The sequence below is a fragment of the Hevea brasiliensis genome, chromosome 18, assembly GCF_030052815.1.
Source record: "Hevea brasiliensis isolate MT/VB/25A 57/8 chromosome 18, ASM3005281v1, whole genome shotgun sequence".
In the NCBI taxonomy this organism is placed as follows: Eukaryota; Viridiplantae; Streptophyta; class Magnoliopsida; order Malpighiales; family Euphorbiaceae; genus Hevea; species Hevea brasiliensis.
Genome location: NC_079510.1, coordinates 49,235,173 through 49,258,084, shown reverse-complemented (window position 1 = coordinate 49,258,084; position 22,912 = coordinate 49,235,173). Strand labels below are relative to the sequence as shown.

At 35.3% G+C, this 22,912-nt stretch overlaps 2 protein-coding genes across 10 annotated transcripts; both read right to left on the bottom strand.

The window, feature by feature from the left end:
* Positions 1-118: 118 nt before the first annotated feature.
* LOC110631501 (mitochondrial arginine transporter BAC1) lies at positions 119-3,588 on the bottom strand. Of its 6 annotated transcripts, none has more exons than XM_021779347.2 (8): positions 3,209-3,586; positions 2,921-3,032; positions 1,544-1,645; positions 1,256-1,360; positions 1,068-1,166; positions 809-997; positions 599-697; positions 119-478 (listed from the first exon to the last, which is right to left on the bottom strand). In XM_021779347.2, the coding sequence occupies exons 2-8, from the start codon at positions 2,999-3,001 to the stop codon at positions 344-346; spliced, it is 810 nt and encodes a 269-aa protein (XP_021635039.1). In that variant the 5' UTR covers positions 3,002-3,032; positions 3,209-3,586; the 3' UTR covers positions 119-343. The 6 variants fall into 6 exon arrangements, with proteins under 6 accessions (XP_021635039.1, XP_021635046.2, XP_021635038.2 ...); XM_021779354.2 differs by having other exon boundaries at positions 119-470; positions 2,943-3,032; positions 3,209-3,583; XM_021779346.2 differs by having other exon boundaries at positions 2,943-3,032; positions 3,209-3,582.
* A 2,161-nt stretch (positions 3,589-5,749) lies between these two features.
* LOC110631499 (glyoxysomal processing protease, glyoxysomal) lies at positions 5,750-21,856 on the bottom strand. 4 transcript variants are annotated; one of them, XM_058140342.1, is made up of 15 exons: positions 21,776-21,815; positions 21,604-21,616; positions 21,472-21,518; positions 21,196-21,379; positions 21,055-21,102; positions 20,869-20,952; positions 20,004-20,147; positions 9,692-9,820; positions 9,435-9,538; positions 9,215-9,300; positions 9,033-9,127; positions 8,217-8,952; positions 7,272-7,458; positions 6,697-6,788; positions 5,750-6,339 (listed from the first exon to the last, which is right to left on the bottom strand). In XM_058140342.1, exons 3-15 carry the CDS (start codon positions 21,498-21,500, stop codon positions 6,074-6,076), a joined length of 2,184 nt encoding a protein of 727 aa, XP_057996325.1. In that variant the 5' UTR covers positions 21,501-21,518; positions 21,604-21,616; positions 21,776-21,815; the 3' UTR covers positions 5,750-6,073. The 4 variants fall into 4 exon arrangements, with proteins under 4 accessions (XP_057996325.1, XP_021635034.1, XP_021635037.1 ...); XM_021779342.2 differs by having other exon boundaries at positions 21,604-21,851; XM_021779345.2 differs by lacking the exon at positions 5,750-6,339 and having other exon boundaries at positions 6,697-6,828; positions 21,604-21,856.
* Between the last annotated feature and the right edge of the window lie 1,056 nt (positions 21,857-22,912).

Here is a 22,912-nt window from a genome sequence, read left to right as displayed (position 1 = left end):
ACGTTTCCATACTCTTGAAGTAACAATTCATGAACTTAAACGAACTGCTTCATTGCATTAAAAGCAAGCAGCTGCAGTTAAGGCAAATTTAAAATTGTAAGCATTAGAAAGTACAAACTTGTCAAAAATCAACTAGGTTGACAAAATGCTAGTTGTTACAATAGAATATGATGTAAATAATTCTCACAGCCAACAATAATAGGTCTCAAGCATGACTTGCCTGAGGGAACATAGTCTAACAGACTTCACTATTGTATAGCAGCAACCCTCCTACACTAATCTTAGGAGGTAAGCTAGTAATGGCAAACAAAAAATTGAAATTCTTGGTAATCGACTACCACATTCAATCATGCCTGATCCCCAACATTTTCATGGCAAGCTCCCAGGTGACTATTGCAGCTGCATTAGCTGGAAATGCTCGCACTATTGTAGGAGCCAAACCTGCATAACACCCTTTAAGTCCAGCCCTCCTGTAAATCTAACATAAAGGATCACTTAGCCTCTCCACCCCCTTTATTTCACCATCGGGCAAAACCCCAAATGCTGGACGTTGGACGTTATTCCAAAATTATAGATTTTGAGAACAAGGACTTCTTACCGAGTTCAGTACTAGAAATGGATTTCTGGTGGAGCTTTTATCTGGAGCAGTCTGGATGACAGTTTTCGCCACATCCAACGGCAAAACAGCAGACCAGAACTGGAAAACATGAGGATGATAAACACTAGCTATAGTGTCAAAATAAACACATTAAACATCTGAAATGTATCATTCTAGTTCAGATATATCCAAGGCTGTTAGAATGCTTACAGCTACGCCACCAAGGCCACCACTCACAATTCCAACTCCCATGTCAATCAAGTTGTTGTGGTCAGAAAAAGAAGCCTTCAATTGTAAATGCATGTAGTAACGGACATACTCATAAACACTAAAGAAGACTGCATTTCCAAAAGATTCTCTTAACAGTGTTGCAAAGCCTCCTCGAAAAATGCCTGAAATCTGAAAGGCTTTCCATCAGACCAAGACTATATGTTAAATTAATCAGCCAATAGGCAGAGGATTTTCTCACCCCTTCATTTTTCACTGTTTGAAGGGCGCAATCAAATGGACTACTGTATCTACTGAACTTTGGAACCAAGGAGTCAGTACCTTGAACTTGCATCCTACACTGGAGAAACCCAGTTTCATAAGAATGCTACCAAAAACCAATAACATGGGAGAAAACAGAGCAATATATAAACTCTACAAGTAACTGACCTTTACCAGCTCAGATGGACATAATACAAAACTTATAATTGCTCCACCATAAGCTGCAGAAGGAATTATTACTTGGGGCGTGGGCACATCACTATTCAATCCTCTCTTCATGAGTATTACAAGGATAAAAAGGTCATACAGAAATATGGAATAAACTCAATGTGATTTCAAAATGAGTATTCATGAAATCATTAAAACAATGGGTTTGCACCAATCTCCAGCAGAATAAATTCTGCACATCAGTGCCAAATAAATAAAACAGACTTATCCAATTTACTCCTTACACACCTGCAAGGACTGCTTTGTTTGAGAATAAATCCCAAAAAGAAGTGAACTCTCGAAAGCCATCCCAACAAATGATGATGTTGCACCCCTATAAAGTCCTTTAACCTGTCAAAGACAATTATCACTTGCTTATTCTTTGAAAAATAATGCCATTCAAATTCTAAAAACCTTCACTCCCTTCCATCAAAGGGAGGGGGCAGGACCCTGCATCTCTTGAAATGAGAAACTGATGCAGTTTTTTTTACGCCGACAGAATGCAGTTTATGACCTTAAAGTAGCAGACCTAAGATAGGAGGATGCTCTGATAAGGTGGTCTAATTAAGTCATATAAAAATAAGCTGAATAAATAATGCCAGAGAAGAGTTGAAACATATTTGCAGATCATAAGTGAAAATTTGCTTAAGTTTCCAATTTCTTAATGCAATTGCAGTATGAAGCATACAGGCACACCACTTACTTCATTAACTGGTAGCAACTATAGGAAGGGACCTTGTGGCAACTACAACGAAAGAAAAATGATTTTCTAAATGTACTTAAATACAAATGAAAATGGATAGCTAGAGATCTACAAAGATTTTAGAAGTGAGAGACCTTCAACCAACCAATGCAAAGAAAAGAGACTCTTCTATTAATGCAAGGATGTATGGACAAAAGCGATCTCTTTCTTTTCTTTACTTTTTTCTCCTTCTTCTTTTCTGGGTTGTTTTGGTGTGGGTGTGCGTGTGTGTTGCTAATTCAATATCCATTATCATGACTCAGACATACGCGATCCATGTTTTGTAGCATGATAGAATCTAACTAATGAATTCATTTAGCATTGATGATATGACATCCACTATTTCAAACATATATTCACAGGTTTCACCTTAAATCACCATTACCATGACTCAGACATATGTGGTCCATGTTTTGTAATATGATAGAATGTAACTAATGCATTCATTTAGCATTGATGACATGACATCCATTATTTCAAACATATACTCACAGGTTTCACCTTAAATCACCATTCACCAAACCCACCCACCCACCCACATCACACAACCCCACCACCCCCCAACGCCACACCACCTCTCCTGCCCTAAAACCCAAAGAAATTCAAACTAATTAACTACAAACATCCACCAAAGTCCAAGTCACCAAACAAAATAACTAGAATACCCAAAAATAACAAGTCTATTCATGTAAGATGCTAGCCAAAGCAATCTTATTCTTATCTCGTTCTTGAAATCAGTAAGAACTCTGCAGCCTATAATATGATTAAATCGTTTCTTACTTACATGTCATCCAACATCAGTATAATAAGTGAATGCGCAAAATTATTGCACAATCAATCTGACGTGCATAATAAATAAATAATGGAACTAATTTGTGGCTCACAAGATGGTAAGGAGAAGCATACTCCTTCAGTCTGTAGGATCCTAGTCGTGCAATGCAGACCATTCCTGTACTTAATCCCATGCGCTTCCGTATTGTGTTTTTGCAGCTTTACCTAAGAAAAATGAATAAATAATCAAAATAATCACACATACAAAGGGAATTTCAGTAATATATGCAAATTAATGAAAAAAAAATGAATGGAAAGCAAAGACACCCAAATGTGCAACCCTTTTTCTAGTATTTGCAGAACTACAAAAATCTAGAGCTACCCATATCAAATATATATACCTTGACGGTGTCGAAAGGATGACCGGTTATAACGATGGCAACACCTGCGAGTAAACCGGCTAAGTACTCCTTGTAAGCGACAGTGTCCCCCATTTCCAGTTTCTCTCCCTAAACCCCCCAAACCTTTGAACTTAATATGATCTATACCAGGGGAAGTATAGTGGTGGTGATCTTCGTCACCACCCACTACACTTAATTTCTAAAGTGGGTGCGAATCTACGAACGAAAGGGAGATTAAGGTGCGCAGAGCGGATGCTACCCAGAAACGGCAAGTGAAATTAGAAGAGAAAATGATTGTGAGTGACTGCTGTTGGGCCAGATTTATTTACAGTGACTTAGAGGCCCATTGTCTGCTTGGAAATATTTGCTTGAAGCACTGAAAAATAGTGATGTAAAAGTCGATTAGTTTTTGAGTGTGATTGAGTGATCCCTCCCTCAGTCCAATTTTGCTAATGCATAATGTCCTCCAGTAGAACTCGCAGGGGACTAGTTGAAATCCAAATAAGGTCAAATTTAGTCTTGGTTAAATTCGGAATTAGCCTTGATAATAATTTAGTGCCCTGAACAATACTAAATCTTATATAGTAAATCCGGAAGGGTTTCGCTCATTTTCTTCGAGTTCCAAATTGAAATTGGTAAGTTCAGTATGGCTCTATCTTTTAAAAAAAAAAATTAATACTAAAAAGTAAGACTTTCATTAAATAAAAAAAATATAAATAAAAAGTTTATATAGAAAAATTTAAGATATACAATTTTTACAAAATATAATAGTAATTATATTGATTTAAACGATTTAATTACTTTGATAGGATATTTAATTTAATTATTAAGCAGAAAATATATTCTATTTTATATTATTCTATTATCGCTTGACTCAATTTCTACAAAATCAATTTGAAAATTATCAAAATTTTGATATTTTTGAAAAAATATATTTTTTGCCATTGTAATCATAATCAAATAATAAAGTAAAATACCTAATAAAAAAATCATTGCAAAGGAAAAAAATAAAATCTTCAAAAAAAAAAGGAAACAAAAACTACTTTCAACAGAGAAAATAAAACTCAAATCTATTAATAAAAATAGATTGAGAGCAAATACAGATTTACTTTAAAATAATATATACTTGAAGATTATTAAGAATAACACAAAATAATGTTAAAAGGGAAAGGTAACTAGTAAAAGTACTCAAAGGTAATTGATTGAAGAGTTTAAAGGGAAAAAAATATGAGGATTTAGGATGGCTGAATCGATTGTAACAATATTTAAAAAAGAAAAAAAGAATGAGAAACGTAAAGAGTAATATGAATTATATTATTTTCTTTATTAGGTAAAAACACACCACACTAGGTCAGGAACAAGAATGAATCGATGTTAAAATCATGATAATTTTAACAGAATTTTTATTTCTATATAACCTAAATACACGCACGTTTTACATTCGATATAAAATCCTGAAAAATCAGTCCACTAGGCACACTCCACATAGGACCTCAAAATTAGGATAAATTTAAATAATCAACTTATATAGTTACAATACTGCATTCTCTCAACTTAAAAATGTAACATAAAAAATTTTTAATTTCCAAATTTTACACAATAAAATCTTTTTAACTTTTAATAATCGATTTTCTAGTTAGACACTAATCTGAACAATTCCAGCGTGGTGATTAATCTGTTCTCTCTTTTCTCTCTTAATTAATGTGAAAATTGAATCATACTTTTCTCTGTAGAGATAATAAAATTTTCATAGGTAGAGAATAATTTTACCCCATACATGATAAAAAAAGAGAGAAATGCTAACTAAATCCCACATTAAACCTGTTTACGTCATGATCTAAATGAAAAATCAGTAATTAAATGTCAAAGAATTTTATTGTTCAAAATTTAAAAATTGAGAAAATTTTATGTTACATTTTAAAGTTGAAGGACTATAATATTACCACTGTATAAATTCAAAGATAATTATTAAAATTTATCCATCAAAACCTTCATTAAATTAAATCGAATCCAACTTTGAATTGTCTTAAAAACAAAATCGACTGAAACTACCTGGAATCAATCTAATTTCAATTTCCTTTCTCTATTCTGAACCATGAATTCCGACAGACTAGTGCCCAGGTCTACCCTCATGGGCAAATATGTTTTCTTTTTACTCCAATAATTTCACTTTAGTAGGAGGGATTTTTATTATCGAGTCCTCTTAGGACACGAATTACTTAGTTAAGTTATAATTAAATTATTTTAACTGTATTATAATGGAATAATTTCACCCTCGCACCTTCATTAGGCCAGAATTCTCCGTTGGGACAGGACACAAATTTTCATCAAGACATAATCAAAGTGTCATCTTTATGTTTTTGAAGCTCATCTTCGTCTTTCAGTTCATCTCTTCAGAAAGATAAAAGCTCTGCAAGACTCTGTAATTAAGCTCATCTTAAACGTTAGTCCAAAACATGTTTAAGCTTTTCAAACACGAAACATAGGCTGCAATTGTAAGAGAGAATGATCCTATACAGAGGAAATTTGAAGGGAAAGAAATTACGCATCACAATGGAATACAGACTTAAACTGGTTCAGCAGAATGACACTACATGAATCCCTTTTCGTCAATAAACAAATGCAATAAAAATCATATAACCAAAAGAAGGCGTCTTTATATTCTGTGTACAGGATTATTATTTTGCTTGTATTTAAATTTAGACTAGGTTACAAATCTCAACTCTCCCCAAGCTCTTCTTTCCCTGAACATTCTTCGTCCAGTTTGGGAACATGGATGAGAAGTTATGGTAACAAAGATTTCCATACGTGATTCCACTATCATGTTGATGATATCTTCTTCGTTTGGTACAGAAAGGTATATTGTCATAACTTACTAGGAAAAATCTCACTAGACGTTTTTCTCACCTTGCCCAGTTGAGTGGAGCTTCTCAAATCATTGTTTCTATCAGCTATGAATGTAGCAAATTTGGAACCCTTCTCTTTCTTGTCATTATCTTCCGGAAGTGACAATGGTAGATTAGGAAGAGGAGGGCTCGGCTTGGGGGAGAGTGGAGGCATCAATGCCCATACTGAAGAAAGGTGTTGATTAGGCTGATCAAGATTCTGCAGAAGTGAAATGTCCTGCATATCTGTCTCAAAGAAAACCAGATTCATCAGATATCATAAGCACACTTACCTTCAGAAACTAAATTATAAAATTCAGGCAACGTATAGAAACCACATGGAATGTTTCTTGTTCTACATGTCAAATTGCCGATTTTAAATCTTTTTTTTTGCCATAACTATTTCTCATATATAGCTAGAGTCGAGATTTTTATTATACTAACATTTTCAAAATTTTGCTCGTCAGTATTCATAGAACTGGAGCAATCAGGTGTATTACGCTAGGAATGATAACTTAGACTTGCACATCATGCAGGAATAATTTATATTAGATTCATTTCATGATCAGCTATGTTATCAAAGCATAAGTATTGGTAAACAACCTCTTGCAAACTCGATGATGGGTGCCAATAATGCACAGGGAATGCTGAAGTTCAGATGTGGTATAAGTGTCCCTCCACCATGCCTTGCATTGCTGTATCAAGAATACATCTCATTAAATACAGTACTTCAATCTGCAAGAACTGAAGAACTTAATGAGGAGAAAATATGAATATCCATATCAAGTGGTGTGAGCGTGACATATCTTCAATAGTATTGAGAGAGCAATTAGAGTTCATATTGGATCAAGAAAAAAAAGACCTGCCATTTTCATTGGCCCAAGGCCTACCCAACCAGGAAAATAAATAACATGGCTTGAACAGGAACTTTTTTCCTTCAACCTTAACTGACCATCCTTCAAGCATGGTTGGGATTTATTAATTTCTGCTGAATCCTAAGCCCAAAGCATATATAAAATATAGTATTTTATATAAAGCACATTCAACTTTTCACACAAGTATGTCACATTATGAAAAAAATTTATTGTTATTGTGGAAAAAATTCCATAATTAATACTAGACCAACATAAAATATAGTATCTCAAATTATGAATAACTAGAACATCAATTAACTATACCTGGTAATAAGTCCAATCATATGACCTTTTGAATTAATGACAGCACCACCGCTACCACCAGGGTGGACAGCAGCTGTTGTTTCAAGCATTGCAGGAATATGTGAATCCCCTTTGTATCGATAATATGGAGGAGCTTCGGCTTTAACTATTTTTGCTACCACCCCAGAGCAAACAGAAGGGGAAAAGCCTGCAATAATTGAGGTGCAATTGAGTTTAGAGGAAAGGGCAAAGTAAAGAAACAGAAGTGAGAACATTTAAAAAGTTACCAGCAACTGGAATCATCTAAATCAGTAAAAAGGTAAAAAATTATTAACAGAGGACACACGTACATTAAATCATCCCTTTCCAATCATCCAAAAAACAATATTGTATCTCCATGTACCATGTACACCATCTTAAATGACAGGTAAATCATCTTATTCTGAAAGCCTCAATCTTCAATAAGGCCTTAGATCTTAAGATAAATTATAAATTATTTATAATTTATAGATCTTAGTTCTTAAGATAATGGTAGAGTGCATGAGATTTTTACAAATTATTTAGACAACATGAATTACTCAGCCTGCATCATTTATTTATTAATAAAAAAATATTCTATAAATATCTTAGTTAGAGATACATAAACGGCAAAAGAGCTTCTCAAAAGGTAAGAAGTAAGCAGAATGTTTAGAAGAAAACTAAACTAGATATTCTGTAGATGTATCAATGGCCTATGAAGTTCTCTAATCAACAGGAGAGTAGAGAGGTAAACAATTGAAAGCATCATTCCTAAACGAACAGGAAACTACAATGAGTTAAAGAATTAAAAGCATCATTCCGGAAACAAAAATCTAAAAATAAAGAAACACATCTATGCATGGAATGAAGAAAACTTAACTATAAGGATTCTTTTCCAAGGTCACTCAGACAATCTAAACAGATGTACAAGGTAAGGAATGCTGTTACCACATCTTGGTCCAAAGAGTCCATGTCCAATAACATAAGCCTTTGATCCCAAAATTGGGCAAGCGAAATCCACCTTGATAGGGGAAAGCTGGTCTGGAACATATTCAAGCTGCAGTAGTGCAACATCCAAAGGACCCTTGCAAATATATACTACTTTAGCATCACACCAAATCCAAGGGTTGACATGATCCAAGCGAACACGTATATTTCTATGGCCTTTGTACGACAAACTCAATTGGTATCCCTTGCTCTGATCAACCACAAAGGAATTCTTTCTCTTTACTACCTCTGGCTGCAACCTCTGACTCTTCTCATGGTTGTCAACGTTGCTGTAGCCACAAAATGAAGATTCTTCAGGCAGGAGAACTGCCTCCGACTTTGTTCCATCCCTTACACCATTTGCAGTTGTTTTCCCAAATCTCCAAGGTTCTAACAAGTGAGCATTTGTGAGGATCAAGCCTTGATTATTGAGCAGAACCCCAGATGCCCATACACCTTCATCAATGGTAATAAGACAAACAGAAGCCTTTACCTTCTCAACTGGTAGTGGTGAAGGGCAATGGGTAATAAGTGGCTCATACTCAAAACAAAGGGGTCCATCTGACTCGTGACTGTATGCATTCCCTACAGCATTTAAGTTTTCCCTGTTAATATGGGTCCCTTTTTCTGCATTTTGGGGCTCCTTCAGCAGCAAGTCACTGCAAGCAGTTGCAATGGCTTCCCACGGAATCACCAGCTGTTACCCAAGACTAAATTTTGCATGATCCATTAACTACCAGAGTTTAAACAATTTAAAATGAGTTGTTCCCCAGTTACCTGAATTTCAGCACCACTACTCTTTTGCCTCAAAGGTCTAATCAAAATGCCAATGAAATGTGCACTATCACCAAAAACTGGACCACCTTCCATTCCTGACATTTAGTTCCAAAAAAAGGAATCAGTATTCATAGAATCAACAGACCAAGACCAAACCATAACCTAGGAGCAAAATGTCTCACCTGGAAGACACCGAATGTCAGCCATTAGCAATGAAATGGTAGATGATCTAGCCAGATAGCAATTGGCAATAGATCCCACTGACAAGCTGGTTCAGGTGGTGAATGATTGAAAAAAAAAAAACACCACATTTTATAATGTTAGACACGGCACCATATGATGTCATTAATGAGCCTACCAGAAACATAGACATTAGAAAGTAAATGAGAGAATAAAGAATACCTGTTAAAGAAGTGCAGAGGTGACAGGACACCAAAAGGAGAACCCACTGCTAAAAGAGAATCCCCTCTTCTATTAGAAAATGTAATTGCAATGTTCGGCAGAACCTGAATAACAATAGCCATATCTACATTATATAGCTTAAATCTGCTTATGAGCTTCCAACACAAAAATCATGCAGATGGTTTATCGTTTTAAATGATAATAACATATAAAAGAGAAACATAAGGAATATAAAATAGAAAACAGAAAAAAGGTACCTTCAAACTTAAGAAGACGCCAAGAATAGCAATTCTAGTAGTTTTCTTGCTCATAAGGCTGGTATTGCAAGATTCCCCCATTGCCAAATGCCTGTGTCCCTCCATGAAAGAAGTATTACCATCCTCAGTCTGAAAGGATCACTCTACCAATGTTTACCCCCATATATCATGTTATGTAAGGAAATTAATGTTATCTTTCTCAAAGATTGTCATCACTATGTTAAAGATTCAACCAAATTCAACCTTATTAAAACACAAAGAAAGTTGAGTTGATATACATGTAGCAAATTGAAATTAAGTAATCAAGTCGAAATTAAGTGATAAGTGTAAAGATTATGGGCTGTATTAACCCATAGCCACAGACCAGAAAAAAGATGTTCAAAATTTTTCTGTGTAAAGCACATCTTTTTTCTTTATGTTTTTAAATAAAAGACCGCAATGATTGACCACTTATCACTAAAATCAAATGCATCTAACATAATGCCTCAGGGCTTCCATTATCACACTTAAAGATATGACAAGACAAGAATGCATAGATGAGAATATAAAGATTTTGTTTGCTGATTTAATCATTTAACAATACAGGAGCTTATGGAAAGCTTCCTCCATTTCAAGTATTTTAGAATGTTGACTGTGTGTAAATAGGTTGATTTTGTAAATCATGATATTGAATGTAGGATTGATTATAGGGATATTGATTTTATTGCCTAAATTGATGTATTTTCAAAACTATATATTAAATCCATTGCTTGAGGGAATAATCAAGTGATTCATTCTTCAAATCTTCCCTTTCTTTCTCTAAACTTCCACATGGCATCAGAGCCTATAGTTTGAATCTCTTTTTTTTTTTTTCCCTTTTTCCTCTGTGCCTAAGTAACACAGCAGGTGTGTGAGTGTGTCTTAGTCTCACTACTGCTGCCATCAGCGGCACCATTCGCCGGCTACCCTACACCCAAAGTCGTGTTGCCGGATTCTTCTCCATGCGCTGCCCCGCACCGCCACAAGCATCTGCTCTACTGTTCACGCATCGGCACATGAGACTTCTCCAGTAAACCCTTCTCACCAGAACCTGTGCCCTGCATCTGGATCTTTTATGTTGATCCTCTTTTACCACAGTACAGTATCTCAACCTCTTTTTATCTCAACAGACTTTATCCTTTTATCACAATAGAGTATCTCAGCTAGCTACTATCTTTTAAAAAAAAAAATGATGATGAGTGATAAGGCAATCACCCTCATTAGAGCAGATTGTGAACAATATTTACAATACCAATACACCAAACAGTCGTTACCCTCTTCTCTTACATGTGCCTCCCAGTCTGGTAATTTTTTTTCTTGTGCGACTCAATCCTCTTTTGAACCATGGATTCTTGATTCCGGCGCTTCTGACCACATTTCAGGTAATAAAAATATTTTCTCTACTCTTATCTCTTCTTCTACCATCTCTACTGTCACTTTAGCCAATGGATCAAAAACTGTAATTAATGGAATAAGGGAAACAAATCCTCTTCCGTCTATTCTTTTAACCTCAGTATTATTTGTTCCGGAGTGTCCATATAATCTTATCTCAGTAAGTAAGTTAACCAAACAACTTAATTGCTCTATCACATTCTTAACTAACTCTATTCTTGTGCAGGACCGACGTACGAAGAAGGTGATTGGCACAAGACATGAGTCACAAGGATTGTGTCATCTCTCCAGACCAGAATCCCCAGTTGCCTTTACTTCTAATGCTTGTCCTGATCTTCTCCATAGCTGTTGGGCCATTTTAGCATCACTAAACTCCGAAAACTGGTTCCCTCTCTTTCCTGCTTATCTTCTTTAATTTGTGAGTCATGTCAACTTGAAAAGCAACCCCGTTCTTCTTTTCCTAAAAGACTTAACAATCAAGCTGCATCCATGTTTGCTATTGTTCATTGAGACATTTAGGGTCTGAGTCGTATTAGTTCAACTCTGGGTTTTCATTACTTTGTTACCTTCATTGATCATTATTCTCATTGCACCAGTTATTTTTGATAAAAAATCGTTATGAGTTATTCTCCATCTTTTAAAATTTTTGCGCTAAGATACACAATCAATTTGGTATTTCCATTAAAGTGTTACGTAGTGACAATGCACAAGAATATTTTTCTTTCTTTTCAAACCTTCATGTCATCTCAAGGGATTATTGATCGATCTTCGTGTGCTCATACTCCTCAACAAAATGGAGTAACAGAGCATAAGAATAGGCATCTTATTGAAACCGCAAGCACCTTACTCAAACACCATCATGTTCCACTTCGTATTTGGGGGATGTTGTTCTTACTGTTTGTTACTTGATTAATCATATTCCTTTTTCTGTATTACTATTGGAATCCTACTAGATTGTAAACCCTAAATTAAAGGGATTGTAGATTGTAAATATCCAATTTAAAGGGATTGTATTGTATTGTATTTTTTCTTTCTTTCTTATAGTTATCTTCCTCTTTTGTATTTAGGACTAGTGTACATAAATAGGAAGAGTGTACAAGGAAAATACATACTAGAAAAAAAAAAAAAGGAACTCTTTTCTCCAAAAAACCTCCTCAACATGGTATCAGAGCACTGCCATCTATTATTGGCATAGGGATTACCAACAAACAAAGTTAGGGTTGCTAGGTTTAAGCCTCTAGGCAACAATTCAGAGGGAGTTAATCTACACCGCCAGTTCTCGAAGGAAGAAGAGTTGTCGACCGGCCTCTCCCCAGAGTTATCCTATCGTCTGGTGCCGCGCGTGATCACTCGCGCCACTTCAAGGTTTCGTAGCCGATCCCATGAGCCGACACATGGAGCTATTTCCGAGTGTTTTTTCCAGCCGATCCTTCTTCAAGCGGTCTTCCCACAATGTTGCGCCTCTACCCAGCTGATCTTCCCATCTGGTTTGCACTTTTGGTTCCTGGACCCTTTTTTGGTCCTTTTGCAATTTGCTGTTACTGCCTCTTTTTGCTCTTTTTTGTTTCAAATTTTTTTCCTTGCCATTTAGTTGTTGGTTTGATATTAAAAATTTTCAAAGGAAAAGGGGAATTTTCAGAGACCAAGATGAGTAATATGACTGATAATCCTTCTTTACAAGTTGGTCCCATAAAACTTGATAGTACTAATTATCTTGCGTGATCAAGATCTTGTTTGTTATTTATTTAGGGTAGAGAACTAAAAGGATATGTCATCGGGGATAAATCAAAATCGGGAACTGGAAGCACCACTTATAGCCAGTGGGAATTGGAAAATTCATTTGTTATGTCATCGCTTATTAATTCAATGTAACCTCAGATAGCCCGTGGATATTTGCTGTTGAATAGTGCAGTAGTTATTTGGAATGCAGTCTTCCAAATTTATTCTCAGATGCGCAAGGACGCATGGATCTATGAGCTTTGAAACAAAGTTCATAGTACGAAACAATGAGAGATGACCATTGCTCAATATTTTGCTGAACTGAGTGGTTTGTGGCAGCAACTAGAGTATTACCTAGACTTTCAAGCCACTTGTATTGCTGATGCTATTAAATTCCAAAAATTAATTGAGAAAGAACGGATTTATGACTTCCTTATTGGATTAAACATAGAGTATGATCATATTCGGGTCTAAATGCTTGGTAAAGATCCCATGCCTTCCCTAAGGCAAACTTATTCATATGTACAGTAGGAGGAAAGTAAGAGAAGTGTCATGATCCACTCTTTACCTACTAACAAGGCAGGGTTAATAGTTGCTTCCTCCCGAGAACAGGCTACCTCCTGAGAACAGTCACATGTCCCTCTTTATGGTCCAACAGATAAGGATCATTTACACTGTGATTACTGTGAAAAATCAAGGCATACAAAGGTACATTGCTGGAAGTTACATGGTTGCCCATACAAAGGGCGTGGAGGTAAATGAATGAGCTCAACAAGACCACAAGCAAATGTTTCTGAGATGGTGGATTGAAAACAATGCTTCTACTACCACCACTGGAATCCTCTCTAATGAAGAAGTACAGTCCTTGAGGCGTTTGCTGTTACGGCTGGAATCTCAAACGACTATAGCTGCCTCTTCTAATTTTGTTAAATCGGGTAATACTTTTCTTGTTAATCTTGAAAAATCTCCTTGGGTTATAAATTCTGAACCAAACAAGCACATGACAGGCTCTTCAAATAAATTTACAACCTATTCCCCATGTTCAGGAAAAGAAAAAGTCCACATAGCGGACGGATCCTTAGCCAATATCTCTAGAACAAATTCTGTTAAATGCACTCCTACTATAAATCTTGCTTCAGTTTTGCATGTGCCCAATTTTTCTATTAACCTCTTATCTGTTAGCTACATTACTAAAGCTCTTAATTGCAAAATTGAATTTGTTCTTATCTATTGTGTGCTTCAGGAACTAAAAAAAGAGAGAATGATTGACAATGGTAGATTGCAAGATGACTTGTATTTGCTAGATGACAGTAATGATTTCTCAAACCCCAAAGCTTTGGTAGGAAATTCAATAAGAGCTGATCAGGAGATCATTCAATGACATAGGAGATAAGGACATCCCTATTTTTCAACCTTAGAAAGGTTATATCCCATTTTATTTAGACAATGCAAATCAGTGTTAGTTTGTGATACTTGTGAACTTGCCAAACACACAAAGAATTCTTATCCTTCAATAAATAATAAAGCTTTGGTTCCTTTTATGACTATTCATTCTGATATATAGGGTCCTGCTCAAACAACTTCTTTATCTGGTTTTAGATGGTTTATCATTTTTATTGGCTGTTGCACTAGGTTGACTTGGGTTTATTCGATGAGATCTAAACATGAAGTTTTTCCTTGTTTTCAACAATTTCATAAAATGATTTGCATCCAGTTTAATGCACAGGTCAAAATTCTAAGAATTGACAATGGGACAGAGTATATGAACAAAGTCTTTCAATCTTATTTAGAGTCTCATGGAATCCTACATCAAACTAGTTATGTGAATACAAGTGCACAAAACGGAGTATCTGAAAGGAAAAATAGGCATTTACTTGAAGTGGCTCGATCACTCATATTTACAATGAACCTTCTCACATCATATTGGGGATGTTCTTACTGCATCATATTTTATTAATCAAATACCCTTTCACACACTAAACTTTAAGAGTCCTTTGAAAGTTCTTAAGGGTAAGAATTCATATACTATTCCTCCAAAGGTTTTTTGGTGTGTTTGCTTTGTTCATAAATCAAATGTTGGGAAACTAGAACCTAGGACCCAAAAATGTGTGTTTGTGGGTTATTCTAGCACTCAAAAGGGTTACAAGTGTTATCATCCTCCATCTAGATAATATTTTATAAATATGGATGTTACCTGTAGGGAATATGAACTTATTTTCAGCCACCTCCTCAGGGGGAGCATAATAAGGAAGAGACGTCTATTTTAACTTTCCAGGGAGATGTTTTTTGAACCCAATCATAGCATTGAGGATAAGGATAAGGACCAACCATCACTATCAGCTCCTCAACCTCAACCTCAACCTCAAACTCAAACCATAGGAAGATTGAATAGATTAAATTTAAGAATCTACACTCGTCGGAATAAGACAGATACAGCCATTGAGCATGATATGACTGATCAGTCAGAACCTTTGGATTCAGCTCCTGAACATTCTGAGCCTGGAGAATTATGTGGTGAGTCTCCTACTTCTGATACTCCTAATACTTTTGTTGATGATCATTGCTCTCAGAAAAAGACTTAGGACATGCACTAAATATCTTATATCCAAATTTGTTTCCTATGATTCTTTATCTCCTTCCTATAGAGCTTTTGTCTTGTCTGTTTTTTTTGTTTCTATCCCACAGGATTGGAAGGAAGCATACCTTGATCCAAATTGGAAGGTAGTTATGGTAGAAGAGATGAAGACTTTGCAAAAAATGAGAAATGGAATCTTGTTACTCTTTTTCTGAGGAAGAAATTGGTTGGATGCAAATGGATGTTCATTGTAAAGCATAAGCAGATGGTTTCATTAAAAAATATAAGGCCATGTTAGTGGCAAAAGGATTTACTCAGACATATGAAGTGGATTATCAAGAGATTTTTTTACCTGTTGCTAAAATGAATACAATCAGGATCTTGCAGTCATGTGCTACAAACCTTGAATGAGACCTACAGCAATTTGATGTGAAGAATACTTTTCTTCATGGAGATTTGAAAGAAGAAGTATATATATGGAGATCCCTGTGTTTGAGGGTGAAAAGACCAAAGGAAAAGCCTGTAGATTGAAAAGGCACTATAGGGCTTGAAGCAATTACCAAGAGCATAGTTTGATAGATTTAGCAAGGCCATGATTTCCTTTGGGTTCTATCAAAGCAATGCCAATTATACCCTATACATGAAACACCGTAGAGGTAAGATCACATTACTCATTAAGGTACTTCCAAGAATTTGAGATTAAAGACTTGGATAGATTAAGGTACTTCCTTGGAATAGAAGTTGCTAGATCAGACAAACGAATTTTTATTTCTCAAAGAAAGTACATATTAAACCTCTTAAATGAGACAGGCATGTTGGGCTGTAAACCGGTGGAATCTTCTATTGAAGCTAATAACAAGCTACAAGCTGGAATTGGGAAGGCAGCTTACATAGGAAGACATCAGACGTTAGTTGAGACATTGATTTATATCTCTCTCATACTAGACCAAACATAGCCCATGCTCTCACTTAGATGTTGTCTTTCGTATTTTGAGGTATTTAAAATTTGCATCTGGAAAGGGACTTGTTTTTTCAAAACATGGCCATCTCCAGATAAAAGCCTTTACAAATGCAGATTGGGCTAGATCTCTTGATGATAAGAAATCGACATCAGGTTTTTGCACCTTTGTTAGGGACAATTTAGTCACTTAGAGAAGTAAGAAGCAGAATGTAACTGCAAGATCTAGTGCAGAGGCAGAATATAGAGCCATGACACAGGGTATATGTGAACTATTGTGGTTGCGGAAATTGATGGAGGAAATGTGATTATTAGAAACAAACAATTTGTCCTTATATTGTGATAACAAAGCTGCTATCGGTATAGTTCATAATCCAGTTCAACATAATTAGACCAAATATATAGAGATTGATCGACACTTTATAAAGGAGAAAATAGTTAATGGGTCATTAAGTGCCTCTTACGTGACTTCCAAAGAACAAGTGGCCGATGTGTTTACTAAAGGTTTGAACAGCAAGATATTTCATACTCTAGTTTACAAATTGGGCATGTGTAACATACATAACCAACTTGAGGAGGAGTGTTGGAATCCTACTAAATTGTAAATCCCTAAATTAAAGGGATTGTATTGTATTGTATTTTTTCTTTTCTTCTTGTAGGTATTTTCCTCTTTTGTATTAAAGAATGTTATATATAAATAGGAAGAGTGTACAAAGCAAATATATACTAAAAAAATTAAAAAAAAAAAAAAAACTCTTTTCTCCAAAAATCTTTCTCAACAATTACAAAATCAGAGTCCTCATTCCATTTTGTTTTCAGATCAAACTTCTTACCCTCTTTCTCCTCATGTGTTTGGTTGTATCTGTTTTGTGCATAATCTTAATCTAGGAAAAGACAAACTTCAACTAAAATCTATTAAATGTGTCTTCCTAGGATACTCTCATCTACAAAAAGGTTACAAATGTTATGACCCAACTACAAACAAACATTTCATCTCTGCAGATGTAACCTTCTTTGAAGATTCATCATACTTCTCACCAAATACAGTACACCAAAACAATATTTCTAAGGCTTTACTAGTTCCCATTGTTCTTGCTCCAAAAATCATCCCACCTCCTCTTCAGGTCTACACACGACGACCTCCCCCCAATATTTCTGCTAACTCACATACTATTCCTCATGATGATATAGGTAGACAACCAAATCAAAGTGACTCACCTCCTGTACCACTACCATCACCTACATCAGTTATGCCACAAGCAAAAGCAACTACTCCTCCCATTGCCCTTCGAAAAGGTATTCGTTCATCTCACAACCCTCACCGTATTTATAATTTTCTGAGTTATCATTGTTTATGCCCTTCCTATTTTGCCTTTGTTTCTACTTTGTCTAATGTTCCTATCCCAAAGACTGTTAAGCAAGCATTATCACATCCAAGGTGGCGTAATGCAATGATAGAGGAGATGACTGCTCTCCATAATAATGGTAGTTGGGAGTTGGTTTCGTTGCCACAGGGCAAATTTACTATTGGTTGTCATTGGATCTACATGGTCAAAATTGGTCCTGATGGCAAAATTAATCGGCTTAAGGCTCACCTTATAGCCAAACGTTACACTCAGATCTTTAGCCTTGATAATAGTGATACTTTTTCCCCAGTGGCCAAAATTACATATGTTCGACTTCTTATTTCTCTTGCTACCATGAATCACTAGACTCTTTATTAATTGGATATTAAAAATGATTTCTTGCATGGGGAATTAGCCTAGGAAATGTATATAGAGTAACTACCAAGATTTGTTGCTCAAGGGGAGTCTAGCTTAATGTGTCGACTACAATGATCTTTATATGGCTTAAAGCAATCCCCAAGAGTATGGTTTGGCCAATTCAGTGCTGTTGTCAAAAAGTTTTGGATGTTTCCAAGTGAAGCTAATCATTTAGTGTTTTATCTTCGTAATAATCATGGTAAATGCATTTATCTAGTGGTTTATGTTGAAGATATTGTCGTAACAAGTAATGATCATGAAGGGATTTCTCAACTTAAGCAGCATTTGTTCAATCACTTTCAGACTCAAGATTTAGGGAAGTTAAAGTATTTTCTGAGGATCAAAGTGGCACAGTCCAAGACAGGTATTGCTATTTCACAAAGAAAATATGCTTTGGACATATTAGAAGAGATTGGCATGTTAGACTGCAAGCATGTGATACTTTCATGGATCCAAATGTTAAACTTGTTCCTAGATAGAGGGAGCCACTTAAAGATCCTAGTAAATATCGGAGATTAGTTGGTAAGCTTATCTATTTCACAATCACACGATCAGATATTTCTTTTACCATAAGTGTGGTTAGTCAATTTCTTCAAGCTCCTTGTGATAGTCATTGAAACGCAGCAATTCACATTCTTAGATGCATCAAAGGAGACCCAAGACAAGGACTGTTAATCAAATTGTGGGATATTCTAATACAGATTGGACAGGTTCTCCCTTGAATAGACGGTCTACTTCAAGTTATTGTGTCCTAATTGGAGGAAATCTAATATTTTGGAAAAGTAAAAAGAAAGATGTTGTGACTAAGTCAAGCGCAAACGCAGAGTACTAAGCCATGGCTTTAGCCACTTATAAGCTTGTTTGGTTAAAACAACTTCTCCAAGAATTCAAGCGTGGGGATTTTCAACATATGAAATTGGTTTGCGATAATCAAGCAACATTACATATTGCCTCCAATCCTTTTTTTCATGAAATGACAAAATACATAAAGGTGGATTGTCATTTCATCAAGCAAAAAATTGCCGCTAGTTTCATTAATTCAACTGACAAATTAGCGAACATCCTTACTAAATCCCTTAGAGGACCTCGAATCAACTACATTTGTAACAAGCTAGAAGCATATGATCTACATGCTCTAGCTTGAGGGGGAGTGTTAGAATGTTGACTATGTATGAATTGATTGATTTTGTAAATCATGATATTGATTGTAGGATTGATTATAGGAATATTGATTGTATTATCTAAACTAATGTATTTTCAAAATACATATTAAACCCATTGCTTGATGGAATAATCAAGTAATTCATTCTCCAAATCTTCCCTTTCTTTCTCTAAACTTCTACAAAGTAAATAACAAGCATACTGATGTATTTGATCCAACACTTGCACTTATTGTAATTGTAATTCAAGTAACCATATATTTTTATTATAACTTATATTTGCATAGACTCTATAGAGAGGACAGTAGTAACTCTCGAGGATTTATTGAGTTTCTAAAATAAGCAAGAAACAAAACAGAGGTTGCAGCAGGTAGGCAAGAGGCCGCACCCTTTCTTTTCATCTTATCAAGCATAACTTAACTGGTCTAAACTCAAAGAATGGATGCATCTCTACAAAATGCCAACTGTAAGCAAACCAAAACAACCTCTAAATTCATAATGGCTTCAAGTTTGTTCTTAGAAGGACAAATTTCTTTTCTCGCATAAATTTGCTTTCGTTGGATGAACTTCAGATGTCAAAGGAAAGAGAAGAATGAATTTGAGGCAAATTCCATAATACCACTAAAGGCACAAGACAACAACTAAACATTAATCCCAAACTAGTTGGAATTGGCTATATGAATCATTTTTTGACATTAAACATTGTAAAACACGGTGCCTTACTAACCTGTGTTTGAGTTACATCCATAAAATTTCGAGGACCATTATCATATGACGCAAGAGACCAACCAACCTCCCATCCATGATCTAGTGAGCCTGATGAGGATTCAACGAGTGATTGGACAGCAAAGGAAGATTCAGGAATATCGACCTTCATATTGAATTGGTTAATCAATAGCACATTATTTTCATTTATAATCAAGTAAAAAAAGCTAAAGCAACATTGATGATTGAACAAGAAAGTTATACTTCTTGTTATTATCAAGTACCAGTAGGAAGTGAAGACCAACAAGACAATTTAAATGTAGCCAGTTCACCATAATATTGTAATTGCAAACCTATCATTGACCTACGTTTGGATATCATTTACAAGTGCCAGAGTGCATTTTGCATTTAGACATCCATGAAATCAGATTACATTTAAAGCAAAAAATTGGAAGCACTGTCACACAGAATAGCATGGTAACCAAATTAAAATTTCATGAAATACCATAAAGTGTTCTCACTACCATTTGCCATGAGTCTTTGACAGTCTTAATTACTACAGGCCATCCTCACTTAGGTAATGAATTTGATTAGAAAATCATACACAAAGCACAAATAATACAAGCCAGGCCAATTCAATGTCCAGGAACAGCCAATATTGTCTTTAGCTATCACAGTGATGCATCCCACAAAACCATAGTGCTTCACTTGAGTGCCACAACTACCTGAGGAACTAAATGACTTAAAAATTCAATAAATAATTGAGCTCAGTGCTGCAATTTTAAGACAACTAGCATTCCATGCAGCTATTTCATTCTTTAGCATAAAATTACGTATATCTATTAAGGTCCTTTCATCTTCAAGCAAAAAGATCAGCTTGTGCTTACCAATCGTATAAGTTCAGCAGTGAACCAAGAAGAAGCACTTTTATTTAAACTCCCCTCAGCATCCCCCTCCAAGCGCAACTTTTCCTGAAAATCACCATACTCAAAATATCATAAAATACAATCCTAGAAAACAAGCTCAACTACTAATCATTTTAATTAAGTAAACAACATTTTCTTATCTTCTACCTCTAACAGAACATCAATCTGAGCGCCAGGAATCATCTCGGGTCGGCCCTGTAACCAACAATAAGCATCACCTTGACATCAAAAACCACGCCAACAACATAAGCAATCCAATTATGCAAGTTACGTTATTATAATCGGAACCTGAGAAATGCTATCTCTCTGTTTCGGTGACAAGAAAGACTCGACAACAGAAGCAACAGTCACAATCAGCGCCAGAGCCTGACCCTCCTTACCATTGCTGCCCAAAATTCGCTTTGCCAAGCCAGCCTCGTAAAGGGTAACAGGCAATAGCATCCCAGAAGCTGAAAGTGTTGTCTTTCCATAACTGCACATATCAAGAAAAAGTAAAACTCAAGTGAAACACGTTTAAAAGAAAACGAAAGCTACCAATCAGGATTTGGAACATTCTTCACGTACTTGTATTGATGAAAAGCATGATTTCGCATCTTGAGCCCTTTCGGATCCTAAAAGAACTTCCAACAACATTAACGCACACAGCACACAAACAAAGGCATGTATTTTCATAAGTATGAACAGAGAGATACTTACAGGGCCGTGTACTCTGACCATGACGGCGAAGTTGCGGGCAAAATCAACAGTTTCGGGCAAACCCATGAGGAAATGAGAGAAAACCGAGGAAAGGCTAGTGATGTTTAGGCTATGCTATTGATTCTGGATAGAATCGAACCATATCGTGATGATGAAAACTGCTTCTTCTTACTTTTCGATTCAGAGTCGCCGGGACAAGGATGGTGACATCAATTTTTGTGCTCCCGAGGTAAATGCTATTGCAACGACATCGTTTGATGAATTTAATGATTTACTTATATTAATATACATTGACACTAGATTTATACTACATTTTTTATAAGTTTTTTTTTTTGAGAACAATATATTTTTTTTAGTTAAAACTTATCTATTATTGTCTTTTTATCATAAATTTTTTATTATCGTTGACCAACTATGTTTATATTATTTTTATTGATGTTCCTACGTATAATTTTAAAAATGCTTGATTTTGTTTGGCATGAAGAGCCTAATCTCTCTTCTTCTAAAAGCTTCATGAAGGTGGCCTAATTTGTTTTGATTTAGTAGTTAAATATATATATTATTTGTCTATTAGGTGTTAGATTTTAGTTTTTATTTTTTAAAATTTTTTATAAAATAATAAAAAAAAGTTTTATATAATTTATTGTCTAAATTAATAAAATTAAACACATTTAAGAAACAGATAAAACAATTGAAATCATGTTAAACAGGTTTATTAATATTACATTTGTAATTTTTATGAAACCTATAAATCTGTTAATTAAAAATTATCAAAAATTAAATTTAATATATCTTAATTATAGAAAAATATTAAAATAATTAAACAACTTTTCTTAAGTTATTATTATTATTATTGTTATTTTAAATGCGTTCATGGGGAGAATAAATAGTCACATCCAGTCATCCACCATGTGGGCTGTGGTCAACCTTAACCTCCAAAGACAGAAGCTTGAAATTTTAAAATGCTCTTCTTCCATGCATTCCAAGACCAGGATTCTAAGCACAGGAAGTAATGAACCAAAGTATCGACGATGCAGCTACTGCCTGCTAGCTACCTTTCAACTTCAACACTTGTAGACTTTTGCAGGCAGCCATGTCGATCTGCCATCCCTCTTCAGCTGCACGACGATGGAAAACCACCAGGTTGATTACTTTTAATCCTTTGAGCAATACAATAATGCAATTAAGGTCCTCAACCAGTTGAGGTCAAGATTCTGAAGACAACGAAAACTTCTTATTAGCGATGGATTCAAAACACAATATGATTTACATTACCTATAAGTGTTTTTCACAGACTTGTGCTACAAAT

Bases quoted from the DNA above. Each gene is read 5' to 3' on its own strand.
- LOC110631501 (XM_021779346.2), bottom strand. From the start codon at position 3,301: ATGGGGGACACTGTCGCTTACAAGGAGTACTTAGCCGGTTTACTCGCA. The intron at 1,646-2,942 runs GTATGCTTCTCC...TGTCTTTGACAG, and splicing joins GGATCCTACAGACTGAAGGA to GTTAAAGGACTTTATAGGGG. The intron at 698-808 runs GTAAGCATTCTA...CATGTTTTCCAG, and splicing joins GTGGCCTTGGTGGCGTAGCT to TTCTGGTCTGCTGTTTTGCC.
- LOC110631499 (XM_021779342.2), bottom strand. From the start codon at position 21,669: ATGGGTTTGCCCGAAACTGTTGATTTTGCCCGCAACTTCGCCGTCATG. The intron at 9,821-20,003 runs GTTAGTAAGGCA...TGATCCTTTCAG, and splicing joins TGGATGTAACTCAAACACAG to ACTGAGGATGGTAATACTTC. The intron at 6,789-7,271 runs GTATAGTTAATT...TTCTTGATACAG, and splicing joins ATGATTGGACTTATTACCAG to CAATGCAAGGCATGGTGGAG.